The sequence below is a fragment of the Pezoporus occidentalis genome, unplaced genomic scaffold, assembly GCF_034315485.1.
Source record: "Pezoporus occidentalis ecotype Australia unplaced genomic scaffold, CSIRO_AGI_Poc_V1 ctg230, whole genome shotgun sequence".
Classification (NCBI taxonomy): domain Eukaryota; kingdom Metazoa; phylum Chordata; class Aves; order Psittaciformes; family Psittacidae; genus Pezoporus; species Pezoporus occidentalis.
The window spans coordinates 471,184-492,661 of record NW_026914181.1 but is presented as its reverse complement, the minus strand read 5'-3'; the positions used below and the strand labels follow the sequence as shown (position 1 = coordinate 492,661).

Genomic DNA, 21,478 nt, shown 5'->3' with positions numbered 1-21,478 from the left:
CCATCCTTTGGACTTGCAGCACTAACAGCAGTGCCCCCACCAGCCAGTACGCAATGCAGGATTTTACAGTGTACCAGCATTTATAGTGACAGCTAAATGAGCAAAAGTCTTGCCTGGGAGCATATCCAATGACTAGTTGAGAAAGCCTTCAGCATTATAGGAATCACACAAACACTCCACAGTTACCCTCTCTTGTGAGCCAAGACAAAAGTTTAACTTATTTCCCTGCCCTTGTAAACAGCACACAGAAAGATGAGGAGCTGAGGAAAGCACATCACATTTTCCACTCTGCTATGGAAAAAGCAGAAGGTGACTATGTAATTAAAGATGGTACGATAATGCATACACTAGGCTACAGGAAGGTGGAAATTTTAATTCTGGTATTTCTTACCTTTTAAGAGCTCAAACTTGCAACCTTAGTAACATTCTGAATTTTTGAAGTAATGTTAATTCCTTTCAACTAATCAAAATGAGAAAAGAATGAAATATCCTTTCATGAGACACTGACATGAAAAACATTCATAGAGCAGAGTGATGACCACTAACATATCAATACTTATTTTAACTGCCAGGCATCAGTACCTGGGAAAGCTTCTCCTTCTACCATGGACAGGAAATAATTGTCTGATGTCCATTGTCAGAAGCTGACCAACTAATAGCAATGAGCTATAACAATAAGTGCTGCTGTGTATTATGTCTTGATTATATGGAATAGGAAAATATGAGCTTCAAAGTGACCAGTGACTTCCTTGCAATTCCCCTGCACCATCTCATAACTCTGTCTATCCTCCCTCCATCTGAGGCTCTCAGTCACAATCTTAAATGCAAAAAAGATCCCCAGGGATGTGGAGAGACCCAGGTGAACTGTCTGGGCAGTCTGGGGGCACTTGCCCCCACCTCCCTCCACATCTCAGGGCAACACATCCTTATAATGAGGCCACCCATGATGGTACTATGGCTCTCCCTGGAAAAGGCCCTCCCCCTGGCAACAATCTGATGGAGATCTTGAAGGAAAAAAGCCCCAGACTGTATTGTTTTCTATGCAGAAACATATAAATCTCACAAACATTTCTTTTCATAATTCCTCCCTCCACTTTGAGAAGCCTTAAGGACGATACCTGGTTGATACTTGATTCCAATTTTGAAAACACAATTTTGTGCACCAACTCTGTGGCAATTACCATTCCATAAGTTTTACCTCTGCTCCTGAGTACTTCTGTGTGTGCTGAACAAGCTCTGCTAAGCAGACTTCATCGCTGACTGGCATGGACTGAAAATGAAGTTTGAAGATCTCCTTACGAGTGGCTGCATCTGGCAATGGCACATAGATAATTCTATCTATTCGTCCTGGTCTCAGCAAGGCCTGCAATGAAAGCACCAGAGGAAAAGTTACGGCACATGGCACATCACATCAAGAAAGTAAAAATGACAACTCAATTAAAAACAACAATGCCACCAAATAACCACCAATTTCAGCAAAGCAAGAGGCTGCACAATAATAACCAAGCTATGTGTGAGAGCGGTTAATCTCTTCTGGTAGAATGGACCAGTCGCTGAAAAGACAGTAAGGCTACTCAGCTTGTTAAATACCAGTTTATGGAAAAAAGGAATCATAAAGAACCATAGCCGTTTTCCTAAAATAATAATTTTAGGCTTGTTGCAAGGTGTGCTGGAATATTAGGACTTGGCAGAAGGACAGGTGGCAATGGACACATCCCAGTCTCAGGTATTCAATTAAGACAAGAGGGGAAAAAAAGGGTTTTGAAGTGAAACTTACACACTGAATTCATCTTGCTTTGTCCCAGGCTATTAGAACTGCATATGCTTACTGAGGAGCATTTTACTCTAGCAGGATTTTATGCAAAATAAAGTAACAACAGAGGCCAGTAATAGTTTCCAAAAGGGAGAGAAAAGAACCATAGACTTGCAAAAGCACTATAATTAATACATTTTAGTATCGGCTTTGAACTGTTGGAAATATCCTGGTTTCTCCTTCTCTTGTGCCACAAGACAACTGAAAACTCCACATATTAATACAGTTGGAGGCTAAGGCCTCAACTTTTCAGTTTCATACACATATATTGGCCCTTGCGCTTTGGTTTACCAGGGTTACTCAGATTATACATACACTGGGGAGGGTGGGAGGGTGACAGAACAAACTCTGGGCAGCAATAACAAACTGTTAAGAGGGGACAATGGCCACAAAGGGTAGCATGGAGGGCTCAGGCTGAATGGCGTGGAAATAAATCTGTAGAAGAGAAGTGCAGCCTCGGTGCAGGTCAGCGGTACGGCTGCAGAAACTCTGTCCTCGGGGGTTTTGCAGCTTAGCCTGATGAAGCCAAGCCCTCCCAATGTGGTGCTCGTGCTCCAACCAGACCAGCGTGCCTGTCACTGAGCTTTCTGGACAGGGTCAAAAAGCAAACATTATCTATATATAAAACAATTATATCCGATACATAGGGGAAGCCAAGCTCTTAAATCTGTGAGAAGAGAGGAAGTTCATGTCCCTAATACTTCTAACAATAGCCAAGTTTTTTGAAAACTGTCTACAGTAAAAAAAGTAAACCCCATCCCAGCCTTTCTTATTTGATATTTGAAAAAAACCCAAACCTGTGCATAGCCAATGCACATAAATAGTATTTAAACTATTTTCTAAAAACTGAACAATGTTTATATGATTCAGCATGTAACCTAAATTGTTTTTACGTTATGGTTCTCCCCTGGGCAGAGTAGTTTGAGTTCCAGATGACTAGAGATATTGCATGGCTGTCCTGGGCTGTCAGCCAATAAGTCTTTTCCCAGCCTGATCATGTCAGTGAAAGTCATGCTGAAAAAATAGTAGGAAAGAGCTTTCCTTCCTGCACAGCATTGGTCAAGTTAACACCCTTCCTAAAGTTTCTTTAAAAAGACTGTTGGGGCGCTTCAGAGTGGAAAAATGTATCCTGAATATTAAGAGATGTCTTGTTATTTTTAAAACAGAACATGAAAACCCTCAGCAGAAAGTGCACAGCACTGTGGTCTGTTGCATCAAGCTCTGTAAGGTTACAGCAAGGCTGTACTAGGAAGATGAGAGGCCTGTATGCAGCCCGGTGCACTGTCCATGGCAGTGGCCAGTGCTGGATCCCTACAAAAGACAGCAAGAAACAAGACATCCACTGATATTTCCCCTGCAGACTGTGCTACTTTCCACAGCACTCTATATTCCCCAAAGAACTCAACTCCCTGATGATAACTCAACCAGTGTGTAATTCAGTGTCTAAATCATCTGTGCATCAGGTTGTTGCCATTTTTTGCCAATACACTTGAAAGAGAAATTTGCATGTTTCAAGACTAGGCTTGGAGGGAGAGGAATTATACTGCAATTGTGTTCTGCATCCTCCTAAGGAAATGCCGATAGCTAATTCTATTATTTGAAGAAATAACAAATGTTCACAGGAGTACAGTGGTGTGCCTCTTTTAAATCAAGGCAGGTTTAATCAGGACACCTAGATAAATTGAACATTTTCTAGAGCCAGCTTAGCTTCACGCTGATGAATGACCATGGCTGTTGTACAAGTGAGACAGGAAAAATGCTTGATGCCAACCAGCTGGGAGCAAACCCTACACTGCATTGCACGGGCTTTCAGTTCTGAGATACAGGCTTCTAACACAATGTCAGAGCACTCATGCATGCAAAGCACAACTGCAGATATAAAAGAGTGAATATATATTTATTTTGCTCAGTTACTAAAAATTGTATTTCCTTCAGTTTGTCCCAAATGCTTTGTGTTTTATATATAGTTATAGTTGGAGGCCCAAATTTTAAACACGCTATCATTACTTTTTGCTACAATCAGGCCTAGGGACCTTACCCAAGATGGCCAGATGTGCTGGGAATTGTACAAGAAAAGCACAAGTCAGCCTCTGCAGAACTTGCTGCTTAAACAGACACAGACAAAAAGGAGAGGAGAGAAAATAATCTGTAACCCCACTTGGGAAAGGAGTTAAATTCCTTCCAGCCCCCGGAGAGAAAAGGAGATTGAACTGAAAACTGCTCTTCCCCAGCCCTCCCGCCAGTCCAGCTGGATGGAAAATGGGGTGACCCTGGGTGCAGCCTGACTGCTCCTCACTCTGCTGTCACCACCCTTGTCCCTTTGGCAAAAGCTGCCGGACCCCCCCCTCTATGCTCCTGAGGAACTAAATACAGAGGAAGATGGTAAGGAAGGGGCCTGTCTTGACCCATCCTGCATTACTAGAATGCAAATCCCTGGTTAAAGACCGTAAGTGGGATGCAGAGCTGCCCTGCTGCCTCCTGGTCTGAAAGCAATCATCAAGCAACAGCTCGGCAAGGTGTAGTGGTTTAAACCCAGCCAGACAGCTCGTTCACTCACTTCCCCCCCTTCTTGCCCTCCCCCTACTCCTGGAGGGATGGAGAGGAGAATCGAAAAGAATGCAACTCCCACGGGTTGAGATAAGAACAGTTTAGTAAGTAAGGTATAACACAAATCACTACTGCTACCACCAATAATGATAAAGGAAATAACAAGGGAAAAGAATCCATCACCTCACCCCCAGACGACCAATAACTCACCCCCCCCAGCCTGACCACGCACCGACTGATACCTCCTCCAACCCTCCTGTCCCTCTAGCCTTTCCGGGTAACTCTCTGTTAACTCCTGGGCATGACGTGCTGTGGTATGGAATACCTCTTTGGTCAGCTTGGGTCAGGTGTCCTGTCTCTGCTTCCTCCTGGCTTTCCCTCCTCCCTGGCAGAGCACGAGGCTCACAAAGTCTTCGGCCAAACCAAAACATCATTGTTATCAGCTCTGTTCCCAGGCCGAAAGTCAAAACACAGCAATGCACCAGCTACCAAGAAGGAGAAAAATAACTGCTACTGCTGAACCCAGGACACAAGGCCATTTTGGTTTGCAGGACATCACGTTGCCCTCTTGGGCTTTTGGTCTCTACATACTTCTCATGGAGATACTTTTCCTTTTTGGAAAATAATTGAGGACTCAGACCAAAGCTGCACATAGAGGTTGGCAATAAGAGAAAATATATCCCTCTTGATAGTTTTGCACACTGAAGTTTCTTCTGGAGGAAAATAAGGTCTTTCTAGGTTGCTTAGAGAAGCCTACTGTGGCATTTAATAGGGACAAATGTAGCAGTGTCAGCTTTAACAGCGAGGCCCAGGTCACACTTACTTCTGCTGCTGGCAGCAGTGCTAAGTTTGATGGATGCTGGCACCACCTTTTTCCTCAGCGCTGCTTTTCTTATACACCTGGAAGCTATTTCTCTTCTCAGTGGGGTGTTGTGTGATGCAGGCTTCCCCACTGGAAGGGTTTTGGAGGTGGTTGCTCCAGGCACACCATGACTTTGACAGGCCATTCCAGAAGATGGAGCTTCAGTCTTGCAATTTGCACTTTGAAAATCAAGAGGAGAGTGACAAGGCCACCCAGGTCACCCCCAGATCAGCTCTGCTGCCCATGGGTGTATTGGGATGCAGTGCTGACTGGTGAGGCAGGAGGTGAAGCTGCCTGATATTGATCCTTGCTGTGAGCTGGAGAAGGACAAATTTGGCAGAAGGCGGCAGTGGCTTGGCTGTGCAGGAGCAGAGGCAGATGGGGGAGGGTGAAGAGTTGAAGCAGGGCTGCAGGTTTAGGCAGATATGAGCTGCTGGGAGTACAAAATTAACCGCTCGCGGCTGGGAGATGCAAAATTGATTTGAGGCTGGGAGCACACAGAAGGTGGGAAGTTGATGGGGCCAAAATTAATTGATGTGTGAGCAGAGCTACATAATTCACTGATGTTGAGATGTAAGGGTTGCATAATTTATGTAGGCCAGGAAGGGCACAAAATTAACTAATTGGGGTTTTGGTAGAAACCAGAATGCTTCATACCATTAAGCAATTCCTTTGCAAGTTAATGTAATTTTTTTGTTATTACCACGACTGTTACAGAAAGGGTCTAAGTGCACATGTACTGAGAGGTTACTAGTGGTACACAGATGCAATACTGTTCAGAGGAGCACTAAGAAAGTGAGATAATCATCATGTAATACATAATACCATCGATAACAAAACCACATATTAATTAAGAAGAAACTGCTCCCCTTTCGAAAAGAAATGCTTAAACTTTTTGGTAATTAAAATAGATTATTACTTCAAAAATTATCATTGGAAAAGATAGCTAGATCAAAGATGTGTATTTTGTGTGCAGTTATGAAGATAATTATTTCATGAAAGAAACCTTGAATAAGTAAAGCCAGGAAAATATCTGAGGTTCCTGTTAAGAATGGACAAGAATTAACCTTAGGGCTTTGCTAATTTTCCTCCTCCTCTTCTCCTTATTCTTTTTTTTTTAAAGCATCCATCTTTAGTTAGCTTTTCCAAAGAACTAAATTGTCAAACAATGCAGAACTCTAACACTGACAGAAGCATGCCTGGCTGATGAGCTTTCTGTGGGATAGAAAAAATATGTTTTCTACTGACATACTTTTACAGCCATGCCTAACTCACCAAAATCATTCTGAATCAATCTTTTAACAGAACAACGTACAGAAAGGGTGCAGGAGGGTAACCTGACATTAGAAAAAAAAACAACAGAATTAAAAACTATGGTGCCGAACTGACAAAATTTTCCTTAGCAAAACATAAACCACACAGTAAACGGCATATTGAGGTGTGTAAGAGAAAGCAAGTAGGTTCAACAGCTAATGAAGCTCATCTGGACAATCAATGCTACTGCATAGTCTCTGCTGCAATTGACCTCCACAAGTAAGAACAGATTTTTAGACTAAATTTAAGACATTTCCTGTCAAGACATTTATTTTAATACAGAACCTAAAAAATTGAACAAACAGTTGAATCCTGCCTTTGGAGCCCCTTGGGATTAGACCACAGATGAAAATGAGAGGACTGGAAATAACAGAACAATCCGTTTCCATTGTAGCTAAATCCTTCCAACTTCAATTAACAATTGCAATTCATAAGCCCTGGTTGTGGTCCCTACTTACACGGACTCCCAAATATCAGAGGTACTCTGTATCTTGTAACCTAATTGGGTAATGCCTTCCTTTTTTACTTTCATGATTACAGTATTTGAATGTATCAGAAGCATTTTAGTCATATTTTTCCTGCAGTCTGTGCAAGCAGTAACTGTTTGCGAGATCCTTTCAGCAGTTTGCCCATATGTCAGGACAGATGTGTTGCCCGTGTGGAAAGTATTAAGGTAAAAAAGATAGGCTGAGGAAGTGAACTTGTTAGCAATGATGAAAGGGCCTTCTTGTGCCATCACATTTATCTCTTGCAGAAGTGAAGTCAGTTCCCATAAAGGTGCTTCTCCTATGCTTTTGAGGGTCACCTCAGTGCCTGATATTTTTGCTCTCACTCTGTGCCAGAGCAGGTCACTCTCCCAGCATGAGAGACCAGGAAGTGCCTGGCATTTTAGGATCTTCGAAAGTGTTAAGTACAGGAAGCTCATCCATCCTGTTTGCTAGACAAGCTACTGGAGGCTTTCTGCAGTCATGGATTTATTACCAAAATTAAAAGGTGCTGAGGAGAAAAGACATATTACAGTGTCACTATTAAGGACTTAAAAAACACAGCCCACTGTAAAGATAAATTTTATTGTTCCACAAGATTTTTATTCCCTCTCCCTCTGGCACAAGCTGCTTCAGGAGGCAACCCCAAATTCCTCTGGCTTAGGTGACACCCTTACTTGCTGTGTCTTGTAATTACAGGCTCCTGAGTCAAGCAATATTTTCTTGACAAGAGCCCCTTTCTCCATACTCTTCCTTCTCCCCACCTTCTTCCTTCCATGCCAATGTCTGTCACCAGCGTCAGAACATGCCAACACCTCCAACCAGTTCCCCTCTAATGACTTCTTTGCTGGTCACCACCCTTGTACTTCTCCCAAGATTCGTGCACATTACTCTCTGCTGTTGTTACACATCTACAATTCCTTTCAGGGTGCAGCAGTTTGCTTCTTTAACCTAGAATATATCCATGACTTCAAAAACTGCATTTTATTAGATATTATTGGAAGCAAGCTCCAACAAAATGTTGCAGTCTCCTATTATCAGTTCCTACAAAAAGACTTCACCTTCCACATAGATTTCTAAAAATCAGGCTGTACAACCCTTCCATCATGACAGTCTTGCTCAAGACCTGGAGCATTGTGCAAGCTGACAAGAAAAGACACGACAGGTTTGACAGCAGGTGTTCAGGAAGAATGAACACTATCAAGTAGCAGTGAGCACAGTGGAAACATTTTACTCAGGCATTAACCACAAGTACTAATTAAAGGCAGAGAACAAACACATGGTTTGATACACCAACAAACAGTAAACCAACTTCAGCAGGGAGAGAGTTTATATCATCTGAGTCCAAATCTAGATGAAGCAGCAGAGAATTAACCATCTGAAAAACAAGAATTCAATGTGCCCTTCACTGCTGAGCAGCAAAATGTCCCAGCTTCTGTAGGATTCATCTACTCTGCTTACCCTCCGGGCCTACTACCATTAGTTAATCCTTCTCCTTCAGTCACTGAGTTTTGCTCATTCCAGTTCACCTCATCAAAAGAGAGAAACTTTTCTGCGCAATTCAAAAAAATATTTTTCAGAATTGCTCCTTTTGCTGGCAACCAACAGGAACTAACACCTTCAGCTATCACTACAGATCAGTGTTTTAATTATTGCAACAAAACATGGTTTATCCTACAGTTGCAGTATGCAGAGAAATAACAAATTCATCTTCCCTTATCAAATGCAACCTGGAAAAATAACTGCCTCGAATCAATAAAAACCACTGGCATCACCTGCTTGAATGACATACGCTGCTTCTCCAGGTTTCATGGCAAATCAGTCATTTTCACTAATGGTGGTAATTTTAAACAGATATGAGCATTACTTACATAAGTTATAAATAGGCAGCGCTCAAACTCCCTCAAGAAAGCAAAAATTTCCAGAGTTGATGTGAAAACACATTCAGCCTCCAGAAGCCAAAAAGTGCTCAGAGCTGCTTTGATTTTCTTTACCTGACATCTGCTGTCAGGCAAGAATCAGGTCCCACTTTGTGCTGAGTCCCTAACCACCACCACCATGCAGTGCCTGCCACACAGACAGCTTGTGTGCCACAGCACCCGGGAGTGCTTGCCTGCAGTCTGGCCTCCTCACCAGAGCCTCACCTCACTGCCAAACCATGGGATTTCAGGCTGCTCTGGCCTGGAAGTAGCTGTGCCTCTGCTTCCTTTGGGGATACGGCACCAAGCATGCAGCACCAGTGACTATTCAGCTGCCTTATCTTGCCTATCCAGCACAGGGAAGAGGCTGCTGTGCCCTCCTGCCTCCTAAGCTCCCCTCCCATGGTCCCTCCTGCACCACGGGATGAGCTCCTGCACCAGACAGCAGCTGTGGTTCCATGTGGCTAAAGGGTGGCAGAGAAGAGGGATGAGTGATAGGGTTACTACCTCTCCAGAGGCAGTAGAAACAGCTTGTGGATGCAAGAGGAGAAAAAAACTCTGCAAAAAAACAGGCTTGTATTTCCAAACCAGTAGGCACCAAAATATACTCATCTTTTTAACCAGAGTAACATCAGTGTTCCAACTGCTTTACATTGCAGTCCTGCCACTGAGTTTGATTAATATAGCTAATTCAAGGGGAATCACGGAGAAAGAAAACTTGAGGAGACTTGTTTCATTGCAGCAATGAGACCGTGTAAACACAACTGTGAGGAACAATGCGCTCCTTGGCCCATGCAGACAATACCAGAGCATGTTTTTATGTGATTTTGTTCAGATGGGATTAAAATATCTCAAGAAACTGAGTTTCAATCACTTCTCTTGGCAGGAACATTTGGAGGGAGATACTCTGCAGCTGCAGAACCAGTATCTCCATGCTTTTTTCCCCTGATATTTCCAACAGTTAAATTGGTCAGTTGGCACAAATTACTACAGGGCTCATTGGGAGCCATGCTTTGCCCAGGCCTCTGTCTATAAAAGTCTAAACCTGTCAGTAACACAGCACACTTTCAATGCAGTAAAAGCAGTGCAAATCCAAGCAACGTTACTGATACAATTACAGATATTCCAGTTTGGCACCACATAAATTCAGCTCCAAATCAAACCTCTCATGTGGCGGATTCAAAGACATGGAGGCACTGACAGGGAACGAGGCTCTCCTGCCTGCTTTGTGAATATGGTCTCAGAAAAAAACGAAGCAACTTACAGCAGAGTCTCCACAATTTGCCCATACCTTCACGACACGCAACAACATGTTTTCAAGCCACAAACTGGATAAAAAACAGTGCCCAATCTTTCTTTGTCTGCTTGTTCAGGCTGCTGCTCTGCTGTCCTCTCCCTGCACCTGCCCTGAGTGGCTGCAGCACTGGCTTCCTTTGCAAGGGGGATTTCAGACACAAGATCTTGCTCTCTCCCCATGTCCAACATGAGCAGTTTCACCGCAGTGGTGTGTGGACAAAGGATATTCCAGTTTCTGGCTGTTTTCCTACAATGTTAGTAAGGAGCAGCAGCCACCAAGTCCTTTGCCACTTGCTGGGTCTCACAGAGCAGTTTTGATGTTCCATCTTCAGGAACTCCCCCTCTTCTGTAAATGCTGTGCTGCTCTTCCTCCCCCATTTCTAACAAAACGATTTTTAGTAAGGTTAAAATTAACTGAAAGCAAAAAAAACCCCACCTATCATCAGCTAATGAACAACATAACACACCCTCTTCAGTGTATGTTTACATAAGTCTTCCCTGCTCCTGTCTAAGAGGCGCAAAACCTCAGGAATGTCAGTTCTTTTTTTATTTTCCCTGTTTTTGGGGGTGGGGGTTTAATAAAAGAACCCCTTTAGAAAAGATAACAATTACATGTAATGGAACCTGGAACCAGACTCTTTTGGCAATTAATCACCCAGGAGCCGTTGCAATCCTGCAGGCTGTTTCTGACAGATTTTGAGAGCTTTACAGGAATCACTGGGATGAGATGTGCCTGGACTGGCTTCTCACAGGGACCGATCACGTACAAAGTGAATTGTTGGTTTTGAGGTAGTTTTTTTTTAGTCTGTATATTCATACACACACATACATAAACACACACAGAACCCTGTGCACCCATATATACATTTCTACAGGAGTATTTCTTTACATACATAGAACAACTGCAGAACTCATTTATTAGCCCAGAGGCAAAAAAGAGAAAAAGAAAAGAAAAGAGAAGAGAAGAGAAGAGAAGAGAAGAGAAGAGAAGAGAAGAGAAGAGAAGAGAAGAGAAGAGAAGAGAAAAGAAAAGAAAAGAAAAGAAAAGAAAAGAAAAGAAAAGAAAAGAAAAGAAAAGAAAAGAAAAGAAAAGAAAAAAAGAAAAGAAAAAAAAAGAAAAGAAAAGAAAAGAAAAGAAAAGAAAAGAAAAGAAAAGAAAAGAAAAGAAAAGAAAAGAAAAGAAAAGAAAAGAAAAGAAAAGAAAAGAAAAGAAAAGGAAAAGAAAAGAAAAAAAAACGCTTTTTCTTCCTCTCAGCAAAGTAGAGCTATCCATCACTTAACAGAGATACTTCCTGTTTTCAAGCAGTTGGGAAGGCATGACTTCCAACCCAAATACTTGGCTTGGCAAACTATTCCTGTGTTGACAGATGCTTTTATAACCACTTCATTCCACCTGAAGTTTCAGTATAAAAGGAGGTGGTTTTTATTGGCTTTTTTTTTTTTCTTTTCTGAGGGAGGAGAAAGAGAAAGCAGAAAGGAGAGGAAAGAGAAGGAAAAGGAAGGAAAATACCTCAATTATAACAGCTGGATGACAGAGATTAGCATAGCTCTGACAGATGTTACCATGTAACCTCAAAATGACATGTTAAAAAAAAAAACAAACACCAAACCTGCTCCTTGTAGGAAAGAGAATTTTGAACTCCTGCCAAAATATTACAATTCTCCACAGAAGCTTTTGAATGCTGTAACAATGATCTACCATATAATACCATGTTTTCCATACATAACTATGCCTTTCTATTACTATTGCTCTGACTGATTAAATTACCAGCACAGGATGAGATTCTTTTCAGATAAACAGCTTAACCTCAAATGACAAAAATCTGTAGCAGGTCAGCTCAATCAGGACCTGCTTTGTAACAGCTTTTCATCTTCTGCGTTCTCTTTTCATATGATTCATTAACAGGACATGCTCTCAACACTTCTTGAGACTCAATACTTCAGTGTGTGACAAACAGCAGTAAAACTGTGCTGCACAGAGGAAGATGGATTTGCAAGGCTGCATGATCCATTATCTATAATCTTTTGTCATATCAGTTTCTGTATTGCTTGCACCTGGTTATTTCAGTGACTACCCTACCACAAAAATCTCGATGACTTTACCTGGCTTGTGACCAAACTTTACAGACCTAACTAACTACAGATAAACACAGTGTAAAAGAAACGTTCACAGAACAAACAGGTATGCAAAATGAGCTACACCTAAAGAAAGGAAAGATCAGCAGAGAGGTAAGCAGCATCAAGGAAACAAGAAACAGTTTCAAAAGGAAATCAATGATTTTCTGTCGTTACAGCCAACACTGTGGCAGGAAAAGAAAAAAAAAAAGCTTCTGGTTTTCATTATTTGAAAGATCTTATTTTACTACCATGGCTCTGGAAGACCATTTGAAGGAATGAAGTAGATCCTGGTCAAAATAACTGTAAGCTAAAGGAAAAGTCGTTCAACTCATTGAGAGAATAAAGTCACAGTACAAGAAATATCACTTATTTGTACCTGGAAACCAAGCTGATCTTGCCCTTTTAAATTCTGTCTTTAGGCTTATATTCCAAAAAAAGACACTGAGTAAACCAAATAAATCCCGGTTTAAACCCCTCTCTTTGGGAGGCATAGCCCCCCCTGCTCCTCCGGAACTAAAACATACTGGGTACAATGCAGATGCAAATACCATTTGAGACCAGCTAAGGTATTCTGGATATCTCCCTGGCTTCTCCCTGCCAAGGGGATAGCTGGTGGCCAGACAGGAACCTGCTGGGCAGAAAAAAATCACACAGGATGGCTCAGTTCATGCCACCAAATCCCAACCATGCTTTTAATATAAGAACAACTAGAAGATACACTATTGGCTTTAACACACGAACTGCCAGTCCAGATGCCTAGATACCAGTGAAGCCCTCTCCCCTTTTCAAAATATGCACTCTTAATCATTTTTTTTAGTTAGACTGAGGAGAAAAAAAAGAAATAGATAAGCATATACAGTAGGAAAGAGGCCTTTAACTAGCATCTGCAAAGTGGTGCTCACATAAACAAAGCACTACTTGATGCAGGACATGTAGCTGCAGACACACGAGTTTTAAATATGGCCACACAGCTAAGGAGCTTTTCTGGGGCCAGATGAGCATATCAGGGAAGAAGACATTTTGCAAACAGCCAGATACAGTCACTGAGGATACCACCAGCCTAACAGTGCAGGTGACAGGCCCCCAGAGATGGAGAAATTGCAGGGAATACTGAAGAGCTGCACATGCTTGATTATAAAATCCCAGCTAACTAAATGCCAGCATACTAATATAGTCAAGATACAGGCTAATTAAGAACAGCAGTGCACCGGGTGGGTCAGAAGCCAAGACACTTTGCTTGAAGAAAAGGCCCCAGCAGACATGCCTTTTCTTATTGCAAGCAGACAATCACTGACTTCCTCCACCCGGATTCAGTAAGACAACCTGGTGGTATTCTCCCTCATACCAGCAGAAACCACTCTGTGTGTTGATCCAGAAACTTGTGGGTGGTGCTGAGTTTACATAAATTATAGTGCTTACTGAAGCTGCCAGTTGCAAGTGACAGAGTTTGGACTCTAGGATTAAAATATGTACTTTCTAGTCATTAGGCCTGGAGCTGTGCTGATAAAAAGCTAAAATCATTTTACAGGTCTGCCAAGAGTTTATGGCCCCTAACAGACATGAAATATTAGATGAAAATCTTTCATGCCACTCAACTCACACTGCCAAGAGTTCCTTCCAATAACAGAGTGAGACTCTGCTGATTGCTGTCCATCTGGCTTTCTCCTTGTCTGTCCCTTTCTGAAGTCACCCATAATGTTCTCATCTCTAAGCACTTTTCAGTAGAGGAATTATTTTGGTCAGCCCCTTTTACATGTTCTACAGTTATGCCTGAGGGCATTCCAGCCATGGCAGACAGTCTGGTATCAGATCTGGCTTCATTCTTACCACACATCCTAGATATTTCCATCTTCATTTCTGGATAATTTAGGAGATTAAGTCTTCAACTCCCTGGTGATTCTCAGTATTTGTTACAAATTCATTCCATACCTACTGTTTCCCCAAGGCATTTACTTTCAAAAGCTTTTAGATGTCTGTCTGTACCTTTGCTAGATTTCCAGCTTTCACATTCAACTGTTAAGGTAGAAACAAGATTTCAGTGGAAGACTCATAGATAGGTTTTAAATTGTAGATTATCAACGCCTAAATCTTCTTTTTGCTGGTAACTGCAGCTGCTGTCTGGTTGATCTATTACACTGTTTCTTTCTGGACATCCTGTTTGTTCACATCCTACTGCCATGCAACGTGAAGACTCTTGTTTGTGTGTAGCTCGCTTTTCTATCACATTATCAGAGTCGAAAATTACTGTAGTTCTCATTATGCCTAATTGGTTTTTAATTTACCTTTCACCCTTTCCTTTCCTTTTTGTCTTTTCTTTCTTTTGTACGTGACTGCAGGTTAACTGGAAAACAACCTAGCTGTGGTTTCTGTTAAGTAACATAAGGTATGCTCTACCTGAGTCAACTTTCTCTCTCCCACTTAAATGAACAGCGGCTCCAAATAGCAGAGGTGCAAGACTGCACCTCTGCTCGATACCACTGTCTGTGTAAAGGAGCTATCCTGTCAATGTGCCCCTCAATCAAGTAAGGTTTGCACCTTGATCTAGAGCTTTGATGATACACTCCTCTTAACGTACCTTGTCATTTCAAGATGTTATAGACTCAATCCTGAGGGACCCAGTCAAATATTATCTTTAAATCTATGGGCATAATTTACGCTATAAAACACTGGGGGAGGTGGTTTAAATGGGTTCCTTGTTGAGTTATGGTGGTGATTAAATCTGATCCATACATCATCTTCTATCCTACTGAACTTCAGCTGATCCCTTTATTCTGCTTGAAACAGCACGGGAAAATCCTCTTCTACCAACAAAAAACATTAAAAAAAACAGAGCACCACACTAACTACTTCAGTAGTTCAGGCCATCTTTTATTTCTCCTATATACTTTTTCTACTGACTCCATACTTTAAAAATTTAGCTACTTTGACCAACAGCTTCTTACATTTTCTGAGGCTATATTCATTTATAGCCTTCCCTGTTCTATGCTTTTGTATCAAGTCCTTCCCTTCACACTGTGAGCTTTATGATGATATCTACTTATAGATCTTTTATTTGCTGACATGAATACATCATTGCACTGCTCAGATGTTTACTATTACCATTGCTTATTTTTTTTCCTTTTTGTTATAAATATTTGGGGTTTTTTCCTTAGTAGGCCTCCTGAAGCATATAAACTTATGCTGGTAAAGTGTTTTCCTATCACCTTGTTAACACCTGTTTATGCTTCTTTCATAAGGTCATCAAGATATCTCTTTTCTCTTTTTATGCTGCATTTACTTGTAGTATAATTTATAGAAATCAGGGGTCTCCCCCTGAAAAGATATGTTTGAACAGTTAACTTACACAATTTTAATAACTTTTACATATATAAATTGACTATGAATTTATTAATACTTGAATATCTGGAAAGCCACATTTATTGTCCCAGCTGTGAAGCTCTTGGGCAGAAAGGACCAAAACAAGACACACTCAGCTCCTGAGATAAATTTGTTCTTCTAATAGGTGTTCTTGTTAAATGTTGTGGAATCATAGAATCGCAGAATGGTCAGGGTTGGAAGGGACCTAAAAGATCATCTAGCTCCAACCCCTCCCCATGGGCATGGACACCTTCCACTAGACCAGGTTGCTCAATGCCCCATCTGACCTGGCCAAAAAGTTTCACCACTATGCAGTTTACAGGTGTCCAAATAAGACAAACCTACTCTCCTTATGGAATGCAAATTTTGGAAACCTTCAGCAACTTCAAAACATAAAAATCTATATTATTGCCATACCCGAGCTGTACGTTTTCTCAGCTAACATAGTGAGAAGCCATTGCAGTCCCATCCTATTGCCAGTGTCACAGAATTGTACTCTTCAGCACTGGGGAACTGTAACATATTTGCCAAGCAACAAAAAATTAATTGATTGCATTATCATTAAAAAGCAGCACTGTGTTTTTCCTACCAAACTTCACTGGTGAGTTGTTGTTCATTTGCAAAGAGGAACAGGGAACATCTTTGGTGTTTATAGCTAAGGTCTTCCCAGAACTTAGTGGTATTTGATTCTGAAAGCTTATTAAGTGATTTGCTTGGGAGTCACCTTGAACTACTACATTTATCTCTGGCTCTAATCACTGTTTAGAAATAGATTTGAACTGCAGTAAATTTAACATAACCATTTGATTACTCCATTTGTCTTCCTGTAGCAATGCTCTCAAGGTGTCATGTAGACATGCAATGTATCATTTGAAACAGACAATAGCACAGTTCAGGATACAGTTTAAGAATAAAGCGCCCAGAGCATGATGTTACCCATGGGCAGTGTGGTTTATAAGGAGACGCCTATCTTTATTTCCTATTGATCTGGATTTCCTGAAGCATTTGCCAATTACAGAAACTGTATTGAGACATTTTCAACTTAAATTGCTCTAATTTACTTTATGGGGAGACCAGTACTCAAAACAGCCCTCTAATGAAGAGAAAATACAAATGGCTGGACTTTGAATATGGACAACTCAAGCTCTAGGATTAGGATTTATCAAAGGAACCAGGGGGGGGGAAAAAACAAACCAAACAAAAAAAACAACAAAGCTACTTCACATTAGTAGCTACAACATTTCTAACACTAAGAGCTTCAGAAGTACCAAAATTTCCTCCCACACATTCTTTCGCTTTCAAAATTATACTCTTTCATTCTTCAAGTTTCTGAATCCATCAAGCCATCCTTTGACTGAAGGCCAGAATATGCAGGATCAAACAGAGAATTTCATTTTACTCAAGCTGCTCTGATGGAAAAATCAGAGTTTTAGATTCTTTCTGGGGATGCAAAGATATAATCTTTTGGTACCAGTAACACACACATACAGAAATTTGTCTATGGGACGTCTGTGCCAGGATATTTAATTCCTCTCCTGATAAGCACCAGAATCAAAATGACCACAGAAGCTGGGAGAATGGCCTGGGTGTTTCCTGAAAGCTTGCACATACCCCCAGAATGCAGACTGGGCACATAAACCCCAGTGAATAACTGTCCCATCACTGGCTCAGCCTGTGCAAAGGTACTCTGGGAAAACACTAGACTAAAGCGAATGCACCCTAAAACCAAGTTCCCTCCATGAACTGAAAGGGAAAACAGAGAAGCTAAACAGAAGATTACAGCCCTTTCTTGGACACTATCACTTACCTAAGTGACCCCATTTTATATTTCTTGCACACCAGATACCATCAGCAGTGAAGCGCATTGGTCCAAATATAGTTTCTGACAGACCACAGTGTACTCACGAGATGCCACTCACCCATGAGGAACTCCACTTAAAGGGGACAGGGTCCTGCTGTACTGTACTCAGGACATGCACAAAAGATTTAGCATCCTGAGGGCACATGGTGATGGGGACCCAAAGAAATGAAGAATAAAGTCAGGAGAAAAAGAAACTTTATCAGTGTTTCCAAAATCTAAGGCCACAGTCATGATACCTGAAGTTGTGAGCCTGACAGAAGTAGGATTCCCAAAATAAAACAGGGTCACAACAGAAAAATAGTGAAATACCATTCTGTGAGGCCTCCCTACTCTTGAAATAGACTTGATATGTGAAGATAGACTGGGCTGACGTGAAACTGCTGAAAGTTATTTCTCTCAAATGAAGAAAAGGGTTTCTTTTCTTTGTCTTCACTTTCAAAGCACTGAACCTTCCTTCTAAAATTTCAAAAGCCTGGCACTGCTGAACTTGGGCTAGTTATAACACCATTTTACTGTAGACTACCAGGCAGCAAAACATGTTTGGCTATGGAGCATCTTTCTACACTGAATGGCAGAAGCTCTGCTTCTTGAAACTTTACAACTAAAGAACATACTAACAAGATTTCTGGAGAGAACGTTCCTATACATATATATATGTAAGTATATATACATATGCACAGCGCATAGTGACATTTCCCAGCAGTTACTCTTTTATTCGTTATCTGTACTTCTTCTATTTTTACTGTGCAGAAAACAGGCAACAGTTTGCTTTCCAACAGGAATTACTAACAAGATTTCTTGGTGCTGTAATTTCTGTCACAAACGGTGCTGACAATGAATCAGAATTCATTTTTAAATGCAAAATTGAAGATAATGAAAATATAAGCTGAAATAAATTGTTCCCTGGACAGAGTTGGGGATTATGACTGTAAAATGCAACTATGACTCCTCATCTGCCCAAGGTAAGTTAAAATTCAATCATTGATGCATAATTCTTCCCCCTTTGCAAACACACTTGGTTTAGCATCTTGTTTTCGAGGCTGATGTTTTAAAGAAAAGTCTTGTATAACAGAGAACACTGTTTAAAAACTCAGAAACCTTCAGTTCTTAAAATGCAACCTGACAGTATTCAAAAGAAAGTGAATCAAAAAACTGCCACACTAGAATAATCTGCACAGATGGGTGTTGAGATCTGCACTGGAGAGCTCTCTCAGCAGCAAGAACAGTCTCCAGCAACAGCAGTACTCAAAATCTCTGCACACTTTATATTTATTTCTGGTACACCTGCATCTAGACCAACACAAGTGTTTCATAACTCATTGAACTTCAGGATTCCTGGAAGATTTATTAGCCAATATGACAGCCTTCAACCCTTCTGAAAGCACAAACATCCACAAACTAAAAATTGGGGGGGGGGGGGGGGGGGTGGTGCAGGGGTGGAAATGAATCTCAGAATTAACATTGCTTTTTTTATCCCACTTAGCACATAGCAAATGCTTCCAGAAAAATCCTCAAAATGTTTGCACACAATGCAGAGCCTGCTCCTGTTGCACAGTACTTTACATTTTATTTCCTTACATCACTGTAGTCCTAAAATGGACAAAAGCCTATTCAGCTACAGCTGTGTGCAATTGCAGGGCTCCACTGGGTGAGCAATCCCAGTCCTGGCCCTCTGCCTGCAAATCATGTTAACCAGAGAGAAGAAAACATTTATCTGCAGAAGTTCAGGGAGCGCTGAAGTGTCCTCTTGAGGACCAGGCTTCCCTGTTTATAAATTGCTCAGATTTCATCATGAGGCATCCATTTCCCTCCTCCTGCCCAAGATGTGCTCTCCTCAATTCTGTTTCCATAAACCTGCTCAGCTAGGCTCAATGGAAACAAGCAATATCCCTGCCTGTGCCAATGGGACAAGAAAGTGACAGGAGGCGGAGAGAAAAGATGAATGGTACATCCCTCCCAAACCTCTGGGAGGGATGCGGTATCTAATACAAAAGCCTGCACCTGGGAAAGCAGCAAGAGTTACTGTGCTCTAAACATGAATGCAGCCACTTGGGCCTTTTAATTCTATTTCTTAACAGTAAATTCCAAGCAGTGGGAAGGGTAGTAAAATAGTTATGATACTCTGTACCACAGGAGGTGCATAGAACTCCCCTAAAAGCAATTTTGCTCTTTTAGAGTAGGTAATATTAATAGTATGGTCTCTTACTTCAGTGTCCAGTTCAACCATCATGATGTAAGGCACCGACCCCACCCAGAGTCCAAGCAGGCTTTCATGGCCGTATGCGGACACATGCCACCTTCACACAATGCACAGCCCAGTCAAAGCCCACCTGTGGAACAGGACATTTAACCCGTCACATGTTGTCTGTGTGGATCTACATTAGATTACTTTTAAAAAAGGAGATGGAGGGGGACTAGGCAAAGGAACTGGGGGGGTACTCTTAATTGCAGCTGTGCCCTTGTGTGTCCTTTTAAATCAAGTATGGAAGTGCTAAGCACAGGAATAAAATGGCTAATGGCTGAGTCTCAAAAAGTTTTTCCAATTCTTTGTTTAGTTGAGACTTCAGTATCACATCTGACATTTCCTTCACAAAGAAAGGACCAGTTTTAGGTAAAATAAATATTGGAATTAGATAACATGCACACAGAAAAATAGCTTTTGACAGTGAATTCAAAATTCTTTAGTTTGACAGATGACCACATCAATGCATTTCTGTCTATGGAGAGCTATGGAAGAGACTGATCCTTGTCTCAATTACTCACCTTTCTTTCTTCAACTCAAACTAGAAATGCCCTAAATAATCAATTTCCTAAGGACTAGATTTGAGATTGTTAGAATTATGGTTACAAGGTAATATAAACACTACCTCCTAGAGACTCATGCAGACAGTAATATACTGTAAGCAGAAAACGGTTGTGATCCATTAGCAAAATCTACCTTCCTAAAACAGTAAGAAACACTTTTCCCACCATCTTTACAATAATCTCCTCAAAACTATACTGACTATCAAAAGGAAGGACTACTTATCAAATCATATTTTTTTAATTACGCCTTAATGAACCTGGAATAAAAAGTATTTTAATTTTCTATTAACTAGTATATACTAAATGGATGCTAAATTATCATAATACAGCTGATGTTACTATTCATGATGATGAAATGAAACTTAACATATTGCAAGTTATTCAGAAACAAATCCTCCAACTTCCTACTTGTATTTTCTTTTAAGACAGACAATTGGAATATCCCAGCAGCTTACTTCCTCTCTTCCCTCCTCCTCCCCGCAATTACATATTTCCTGCTGTTTTTCCTTCTGGTTTTAATTCTTGCGAATTTCAGCACAGCAGCTGTAAGAGGTAACAATTACAGCAAAAATGTTTAATTACCCAACTAGCTTTTAAACAGTACCTGTGGGCACATACAATCTTCATATGAAGTTACTTAAAGTAAACCCACAGGAATTATTGTTAAATAATGGTACGATTATCAAAGAAAATTATTCTCTGTGAGTCATTTTACATTAATTACAATATATTATTTGAAGGGTACCATAGATCCAGTTTACTCTGCAGTACTCCTAGGAGAGTTTAATGAGCATCCCATTAGGAACCACAGGCAGGAACCGGACTGACACAGCTCTCGCACAGACTCGCTGCCTGCACAAAACCCACCCCACATACGCCAAAGCCTCCATCGAACTTGGCAGGAATGGACTGAAGCAATAAAACTAATGAAAATCAGTTCCAAGAGGCTACAAACAGCTGCAAAATATTTAGAGAAAACCATGGAATTGAAGACCTGACCAGATTTCCAAATCCCATTTTCCAATGCTCTTAAAATACCCACTCCACTTTTTAAAATCTCTACAAACAATGGTTTAACAGTACATTCTAAAAATATGAGAA

The 21,478-nt window shown here is 41.0% G+C and overlaps 1 protein-coding gene across 8 annotated transcripts in view; it reads right to left on the bottom strand.

The window, feature by feature from the left end:
* Positions 1-21,478, bottom strand: part of AFG2A (AFG2 AAA ATPase homolog A) — a 226,725-nt gene that overhangs the window by 63,402 nt on the left and 141,845 nt on the right. For 3 of the 8 annotated variants that reach the window (XM_062621656.1, XM_062621652.1, XM_062621653.1), the window contains one exon: positions 1,199-1,363. In XM_062621656.1, the coding sequence (XP_062477640.1) occupies positions 1,199-1,363 (165 nt within the window). Of the gene's footprint in view, positions 1-1,198; positions 1,364-16,128; positions 16,225-21,478 lie in introns of those variants that run through there. The other 5 variants (XM_062621662.1, XM_062621667.1, XM_062621668.1 and 2 more) reach the window with 3 other exon arrangements.